Below are 9,044 nucleotides of genomic sequence, written 5' to 3'. Positions count from 1 at the left end.
GCAGGAGTCCGGGCTAATGCACTCACACAGGAACGCCTGCAAGGTAGAAAACACCACATGTAAACAAGAACCAGTGCCATTCACTGACAGCAAGCAGATATATTGCTATTGAAACAAAGAGGCCAATTAAACACCTAAGCGCGGTGAATTATTGCTATAGATCTGAAGGAAGCGAAACAGAGGCGGCGCCATCTCCTCACACCGTCACATGCCGGCCGGGCGTCCTTGTGAAACCAAACACGATCCAGGCGCAATCAAACCTGACAGAACACGAGCCCTCACGTGACACATTGAAACCAAACACTGTCCAGTCAGGACATACAAGGAAGAGATTAGAGGCGGCCATCTTTAGTAAGGGCTCTTACCCTGCCACCTAGTCGATGACATCATCGCGATGAGGTTTGCGTTCCATGCCTCGTTTTCGCATGGGCTGCGGTGACTTCCGGGAAGTTAGGAGGGGAATTTGAAAAGTGTAACCGCCAAAATGGAGGAGCTGGATAGCACAGCGCCTGGTGCACAGTGAGCGGCGGAGGGGAGCGCTGTGTCCTGGAAGCCGGCTCCCTGCTCCTGGACTGCTGTAAGGGCCGCACTGCTGTTATATGAGTCAGTATATGGGCTATATGTGCAGGGGGCGGGGCTATGTATATATGGGAGGTCTGTGTATTGTATATATAAATGTATTATTGTTATTATTTGGGGGTTGGTGCAAATTTTGCAATTGCAGGGACCTCTCTGATCGTGTTTTGTCTGTCTCTGATCAGTGTCTTCAGCTCCTGAGTTGCAGCTGCTGTGGACACTGTTTACATTGTGATCCTTGTAGACATTATACATATATAGGTGACTGTGAACCCCTATCATACATCCCTGCAGGCAGGATCCTGGAGACGGGGCAAAGAAGACAAATGTGCCCACCTGTTGTAGACTTGGCAGTGCATAGACTTGACATTAACATTGCACAGACTTGACATTTCTTGCAATGCAGAGGGATGAGTCTCAGACCCCCCAGATCTCATGGATGACTCGCCCCCCGTATTCAGCCCCTTTTATTTCCAGAGGGGTTGGTCTTGGCAGTATTTAGGTGAGTGCTGCAGCATCTCCCCTGACTACCAAGCACAGCTCCATACATTGCTTAGTGTTCAGCCTTCTACCATGTGACAAACTTGAACTGGGCAACATGGTGCCTCAGGTCCTGGGTTCGAACATCTGTAAGGAGTTTGTATGTTCTCCCTGTGTTTGCATAGATTTCCTCCCATTCTACAAATACATACTGATAGGAAGAAAAAATGTACATTGTGATCTCTATATGGGGCTCACAATCAATCAATAAATAAATACATTTGACATCACAGGCCTGTGACGTGAAAGTGGCATTGAGTGCTGCAGATATATGGGAATCCTAAATATCAGACCCCAAGTAAAATATATAGATGACCTATCCAAATGATAGCTCATCAATGTTTAACCCCTTTAAGTGAAAGCTGGAATCTCCAAGCTATGGTGGTTAAATTAAACTTCTCTGCCATCCACAAAGTAATGGATACATGTCTGACTCCCATCTACAACTTGAGTCCTGTGTCCACCATTTGAATGTGGAGTGGTGGTCTGCAGGATCTGTTCTGAGCGCTGTACTCTGCGTCTCTTTATTAGTTTCATAGAGATTAGTATGACTGTCACTCCAACCAAATGGGGGGCAAGGAATCCCTGTACTTGTGATCCATGGGATTCCCTAGTAGTTGAACCCCCAGTGATATAACACTTACCCCTTATCCTATAGATGTTTTGAGGTCTTTTTGGTACTGTAGTCATGTTACAGCAATCACAATCCAAGGCTATGTACAGCTAGGTGCTATGCCCAATGGGATTACACAGTGGTGATGTCCTCGCTCAAAAATTTGCTCTTGTGATATGCGGTCATATCAACATCATAACCTAACACAGCGAATCACTGATAACCCCGCAGCATATACTTCCAGCAGAGAACCCCAGTTCAGTGTGAAAAATGAAAGAAGCCAAAGACTGAACAAAAGGAAACAATTTGGAATTAAACCTATATGGACTTTGGCTTTCATCCTGAAGGGTTTCTAATCCTATAAGTGATTACTATATGACCACACAAAAATCCAGAGTCTGACAATCCACCGCCTACTCCACCGGATGATGCCTGTCATTGATGCTGTCACTATTAGTTTTGTATGTACAGTAATTGATGGTGTATTTTGTGCAGGATATGCAAACACCTAGTGATGGGGTGTCAACCCCCAGAACTAGGTCAACGGCACAAAAGAGCAGCCACGTCCACAGCTCGCGGTATCCACCTGGAAGTTTAATCTCTGCTCGTCGACGGTCTGCATTTCGAAGCTTGTCTAAAAGGAAGATCCCTCAGAGCACCCCCTTAGAGGTAGACATCACTCTTTATTATCAACATGTCTTCTTGTCAATACCCGTTATACCGTAACACCACAGACCCCTTGCCCGGGGCAGTCTAATATCAAATCACATGGAGCTGTAGGTAATCCATATGTTGTGCAGTATTGTCAATGAGAGAGAAAACAAATCTATAATTCGACTGTATTCCTCGGTGTCATACACAGACTCTTAGAAAGTCTTATATATTCTTATGTACCCTGTGCACTATTCAGACTTATTTAAAGGTGCATAGCTATGGCATACTGCAAGTATCAGTCATCACTTCATGATCTGTGTCCCCTGCAGATCCTAAGAGTGATGGGGCTGTAGGCTGATCCATTGCTTATCTTTGCACTGAGTTGTGCAGGGAACCACGGACAACCCCATTAAATTGAATGGCGTTGTGACGCATGGGAGGCCGTTGTGTCATTGTGTTCTTAAAGACTGTAGAAGGCAGCAAGATTGGGATCTACAGGGTATACTGATGATAAAGTGCTGGCATATCCTAGTAATATAACATCACTGAGATGACAATTCCCCTTATTACACTGCAAGTAACTCAGTAGAGAAACGCCGTCCTCAAGAAGGCGACACAAAATGATGAATGTGCTTTACAGCTAACGTGTCGATGAATTGCAATTTCAGGAGGCCCTCGATCCGGCGAAGGCTGCTTTGCTTATCCAGAAACAATGGATTCTGTACAGCGTGACTCCAATGTACAAGTTCTCTTACACCAGGCTAAAGGAATATTCCAGGCATCTGTCGGCTCATATAGCTGCCGAGAAACAGAAGGGGATTGCAATCGAACTGGGCGCAGATCTGAACCTAAAAGCCACGTTTTCCTGTTTACCAGGACTCAAGGGCAAGGACAGAGATCCACTTGCAGTGCTTATACAGGTGAGACTTTAACTAACTAATTATTATTATTACTATTTTCCCCCTTTCACCCCCTCCATGGGCCAATCCTGTTTATTCTTTCCTGTAAATATCTGAACAAATTGATCCATGGGTGTTACTATTGCCCTTGACAAACTCTGCAGAGTCTGGCACTATTGGTAATGATTTGATCTAATACACCCCCAAATGGTAACACCCAGTTATCCAGGAAGAATTACAGAGGAAGGTCAGAATTCCAGGAATAATGTTCCATAATTATCTCACGGACAATACATGTAGTTACTAAAACGGGCATGGCAAGATTGGTGACAGGTCCTCTTTAAACCAATCAATATTTCTATTGAATGTCAACAAGTAGACATCTTGAAATCTGGGCAGAACTGGTACAGAAGGTATATTGGTAGAGATGAGCGAGTACTGTTCGGATCAGCCGATCCGAACAGCACGCTCCATAGAAATGAATGGATGCACCTGGTACTTCCGCTTTGACAGCGGCCGGCCGCTTAACCCTCCGCGTGCCGGCTACGTCCATTCATTTCTATGCAAGCGTGCTGTTCGGAACGGCTGATCCGAACAGTACTCGCTCATCTCTATATATTAGGTAATTTTCTAGTTAGTTCCTTAAAGGGGTTGGCCACTTTCAGACCAATATTGACAAACAAATGTACAATAGAAAGATATACAATTTTCCAATATACTTTCTGCATCCATTCCTCACGGTTTTCTAGATTTCGGCTTGCTGTCATTCATTCTGTTACTTCTAGAGGATAAAAGTCTGACCATGGTCATGTGATTTACAGTCCATGGTCATGTGATGAGGACACAGGTGTCGCTCATCACAGCCCAGTAATCGGACATCTGCCTGTTAATCAGCTGTGCACCTGTGTCCTCATCACATGACCATGGACCGTAAATCACATGACCATGGACCGTAAATCACATGACCATGGTCAGAGTTTTATCCTCTAGAAGTAATAGAATGAATGACAACAAGCAGAGATCTAGAAAACTGTGAGGAATTGATACAGAAAGTATATTGGAAAATTGTATATCTTTCTCTTGTACATTTGTTTGTCAATATTGGTCTGAAAGTGGCCAACCCCTTTAAGGGCGGGTTCACACCTGCGCCCGGTCTCCACTTTGCAGGTTTCCGTCTTCTGCCCGAGAAATTGGACAGGAGACGGAAACTGGCAGTCAGTTTTCAAACTACTGAGTTACTTCTGCCTCTCTGCAGCAAAACCGTTTTTTTTTTTTTTTAACCAGACACAAAGTCGGACATGCAGGACTTTGTATCCGGTTAAAAAAAAAAAAAATGTTTCGCCGCGGAGAGGCACAAAACGCTCACGGGTGGAGACTTTGCAAACCCATTCAAGTGAAAGGGTTTGAAAATGTGACTTCCGGTTTCCGTCTCCTGTCCAGTTTCTCAGGAAGACTGAAACCCGCAAAGCGGAGACCGGGCGCAGGTGTGAACTTGTCCTGAGCCGTATTCACGTAGCTTTATTTTTCTATGTCCTTGTGAATCTGGCACAGTTTCTTAGTCCGTTGTGCATGTACTTATACAAAGATAATTTGCGTAGTCTCATCAGCCCTTTCTCTTTCTCTCTGGAAGATTTCATCCAAACCTCCAGTCACCAAGCCGGGCACAGAGGACCGTATTGTGTGGACAGGTTGGTTTTGTGGACTGTACACAGAGGATGACCTATTGGAGGCGATACCAGACACCTTTACTTGCCTTCCCCTCTTTCTGTACAATGGCGCCGAGTCCCTCACGGCTCTAGTCGGGATGTGGTTCCAAAGAAACTTTGACTGTTGTTTTGGTAAACTGGCGATCAGTTCTCAGGACCTTACGTGGTTGGCAGCGATGTGGACAGGGTACGAAGTGCAAGGACATGTGCCAGCCACGGAGCTTGTATTCTCTGTACCAGTGGAGCCTCACATGGACATTACTTATATTATCCACGCCGAAGACTTTAAAACTTTATGGAACGATATTCATAAGTCAAAAGACGAGGTGACGGTAGAGGAGGTGAACCATTTATTCCAGTGTCTGTACTCACATTTCTTCAGACACTTTAAAATCCACTTGTCTGCAACAAAGCTTGTAAAGGTGACGGCCTCTGTGGTATCGGCACATTGTGAAGGAAAAGTGAAGGTGAGTGATTTCCATCTCCGTTATACACCGCATAAAGCAGTAAGGTGCAGTGGTATTGAAGATGGACACAGGGAGTGAGAAAGTAAAAGGCGTTTTAGTCAAGCATGGCACAATGTGGAGTTCCCAATGATTGGATCTCCAGCAACCAGTCTTTGTCCTTTGGAAAGAGAATATATGTTGTTAGTGGGGGAGGACCCCTTTACACTTCATCCACTTGCTTTTCATTTTTTGTGTGGAGTTCTTTGTGCTATCTGACCATGGATGTCAGCTATTTTGTGAAGAAGATCTTGTTGGAATCGGGCTATGAACAATAGGAATTGGTGCTTTGGCCTTCCGAGCCCACCGCCCTGGTGATAAATGTTCCTGGCAGTGACTGGGGCTCCTGCTTGTGGGTACACGGTCCGGATAATGTCCAGTCTTCAGCCATGTGCTATATTGTGCCTACATTTTGATGTGGTCTCTGACATGGGGCAGTTTTTTTCCAAGAGGATGAGCACAACAGACTTATCTGTTCACCCCAGACTTCCTATAGCTCCAGGACTATCGGGCCATGCACTAAGACCCTGCGTATTATCATCGCTTGTTCTCTATAGATAAAACGGATGTCAGTAGTTTAGACGGTCGTGTAGTGAGGAGCTGGTTCTTTATACATGATATATAGCAGTCCTATATGGTGGCTGTGGATAGATTCTATATAAAGGAGGAGGATGGAGCTGACATTCATTTATGTAATATCCTATCAGGGAACCGCTTCTATTTTGTATAATGGCAACACCCAGTTGTCAATTTGCTCTGAAATTTCTTTATAAGAATAACCGGTTCTGACTTGCGGTCCAGATATAAGAGCATGTAAGGTGCGGAGAGTCACATGACCCCGTGGAGGACCCAAACTAAACAAATGGCTAGTAAGGGACACGGTAAAATAAAAAAAATAACTCCACTCCAGTTTACTTGTTCTTCTATAAGGGCCGGTCTCATTCAATATGCCAATAGTTTGGTGCCCATCTTGTGACCGCCATAGTTCTATTGCACCAACCACAGCGTTCAGGGTTTTGTGGCAATAAGACACATGGAAAAATAATCCGTAACTTTTCAAGAAATTCTGCGTTAACCAATAGTGCCAGAAAATAAAGGAAACTTCATTTAAATATCTGGTCAGAAAAATGCTTCTTTCTCCACTCATCTCTTTTCCCCTCCTAAACTCTACACTCGCCCTGTTATCTGTGCTTAACCTGTTCTGGTCTCTCCAAATGGATGGTCAGATCATATGTGCCCATAGACATGTATGGAGGAGATGAGTACGAGAGAAGCAGAGACTCGCAGATCAGTCACATGACAGAGTTTCATCCATAAACCTTGGTCTGTGTGTGAGACATAGACTCCTAGCATTAAGCTTTATGCACATGTTCAAGGGGACGTCCGATGATCCGTTCTGTTCCGTTGAAAACAGAACAGGTCCTATATTGCTCAATTTCATTGGAACAAAATGGGTCAGAAGCCCCCCATACAGGCAAGTGCATAATGGGAATGCACTCGGATGACATACGGCTGTCACTCCTGGTGTCGTCCAACTGCATTCTGCCGCAAAATCGGCCCCAACTTGGATGCACCTTTGTGTTGCGTGCGTAGAGTCTGTCTCTGTGACATACTATTCCAGACTGTACTCACTATGGGACAATATGTCACTGTGAAGCAGGAACTCCTAACATCATGGATGTCTCCTAGCGTAGTGTTCAGGCTATGGATGAAACTCTTGTATGACTGCGCTGTCAGGCAGAGAGGCGGCTCCATAGTGCTTCATTCACGTCAGTACTTCTCTGTAATGTCCTATAGGCTGGTGTTTCTGTTAGGCTGGATTCACACAAGCTATTTTGGACTGGAATTTGATGGGGAGGCCGTCTCAGATTCTGGTCCAAAAAACTTGTAGCCGCGACTGGATGCCTGTGTGCGCACTCCGCTCCTTGATTAGGCCCAAATGAATGGGCCTTGTCAGGAGGAGAGAGTGTCTGCAGGGGGATTCGCCTTAAGAATGAGCATGTTGCTTCTTTTTTCTCGGGAGCCGGAACAAACGGCTTCCTGAAGAAAGAACTGACCGGCTCCCGTTGAGTTCAATGGGAGATGGGGTTTTTTTGGTCAGGATTTTGTGGCGGATACGGCCTGACCAAAATACCCCGTGTGAACTCCGCCTTAGGCCGGGTTCACACGGGGTATTCTGGCTCGTCATTTGGTACGTAGACGCCGCCGGAGGATTTGCGGGCCGTATACGCTCCCATTGTTTTCAATGGGAGCTAGTACCGTACACGCGGCGCTATTTTGCAGCCGTGATTTTGCGTCTACGTACCAAATGATGAGCCAGAATACTCCGTGTGAACCCGGCCTTAGAGAGCCAGGTTATAGGATACATCCTTGCAGCTAGTCTCTACCCAGCAGCTCAGGGAAAACTTAAAATTAGAGATGGGGGGGGGGGGGAGACTTTTAGAAACTGTATAATCCATATCGTATATTGTCCAGAAATGGGCTTACTCTTCGTATACACAGAGCAGCTTTTCCTGTAAAATCTTCTAACAGGTTAGGTGTGGTTTAGAACCAAGTTTGAGGCATTGGTATAGCACCTTTATGTTTTGGGTTGTTATTTTGTTTTTTTATTGCGCCTGCTTATACAGACCTTGTACTCCCATCATTCCCTTTCTGTATATCTGACTCTCTCTCTTTTTCCCTAGTTCCTCAGTAAGGACTACCTAACACGAGTACTGGGATTCATCACGGAGCTGGCGATCAATAACATCCAGTATTAGATACACAGACTCCTCTGAGACTTGGTCCAGCACGTTCCGCACCCTCCTGCCTCCCATGGACATGTTTTCTGTGTATGAAGACTTGCCGTGTATTATTACCGCTCTACTACAGTAACTGCCAAAGCTGTATATACTATGGCTTATTTATGGAAGCGTCGTGTGGAGCGGCCGGCGACATCCCAGCGTAGCCTGCTTTATAGGAACCAGCTGGGATCTGCTTGGCTGCTTTACATTGCATCAGATTTCCTCCGCGGACTCCATACGCCTCCTGATCAATGCGCATTACATGGCGGTTACTGTGACACTGGCCGCGAATCCCTTGTTATTGTGAAAGCACTTTTCGGCCTGTGTTTTAAATATTGTGGTCTTGTCCTTTATAGTATTGTATGTACGTCATTGTCCTGTATGTCAAATAAACTTTGGTTTTTGTTTATTTTTCAGCGCAGTATACGTATATTGTCATTCTGTATTTGCACAGGTAAGGGGACGTCCACACTAGCGTCGGCGTCCGATGCTTATGTCCGTGCAAGATATTGCGTGGACATTAGCATCAGACACCAACGCTAGTGTGAACCTTGCTTAACTTGCTGTCTCCTCCAGGGGTCGAGCATGCACACCGTATGTGTTATCACTATGGGATTGCTCAAGGGAAGCAACCTACAGTGTTTGCTGTCTGTGGTAGCCCCATAGAGATGAATGCAGCAGCGTGCACGTACCGATTGTCACTCGAAAAGATTACCACTGTCTATGGACATCATAAAGGGGAGCCCCATGCAGGGGACCCCTTCTGTGAG

At 45.5% G+C, this 9,044-nt stretch overlaps 1 protein-coding gene across 1 annotated transcript; it reads left to right on the top strand.

The window, feature by feature from the left end:
* The first annotated feature begins 492 nt into the window (after positions 1–492).
* On the top strand, positions 493–8,347 carry CENPL (centromere protein L). The gene is made up of 5 exons (XM_075286291.1): positions 493–577; positions 2,225–2,398; positions 3,052–3,303; positions 4,913–5,455; positions 8,176–8,347. Exons 2-5 carry the CDS (start codon positions 2,228–2,230, stop codon positions 8,248–8,250), a joined length of 1,041 nt encoding a protein of 346 aa, XP_075142392.1. The 5' UTR covers positions 493–577; positions 2,225–2,227; the 3' UTR covers positions 8,251–8,347.
* Positions 8,348–9,044: the final 697 nt, after the last annotated feature.

The sequence above is a fragment of the Leptodactylus fuscus genome, chromosome 9 (genome assembly GCF_031893055.1).
Source record: "Leptodactylus fuscus isolate aLepFus1 chromosome 9, aLepFus1.hap2, whole genome shotgun sequence".
Taxonomy (NCBI): Eukaryota; Metazoa; Chordata; class Amphibia; order Anura; family Leptodactylidae; genus Leptodactylus; species Leptodactylus fuscus.
Note: the sequence above shows the minus strand (reverse complement) of the source record. Positions and strands in the feature narration are given on the sequence as shown.

Excerpts from the sequence above, each read along its gene's own strand:
- CENPL (XM_075286291.1), top strand. The coding sequence starts at position 2,228 with ATGCAAACACCTAGTGATGGGGTGTCAACCCCCAGAACTAGGTCAACG. Across the intron at positions 2,399-3,051 it reads CTCAGAGCACCCCCTTAGAG|GAGGCCCTCGATCCGGCGAA; the intron begins GTAGACATCACT and ends TTGCAATTTCAG. Across the intron at positions 3,304-4,912 it reads CACTTGCAGTGCTTATACAG|ATTTCATCCAAACCTCCAGT; the intron begins GTGAGACTTTAA and ends TCTCTCTGGAAG.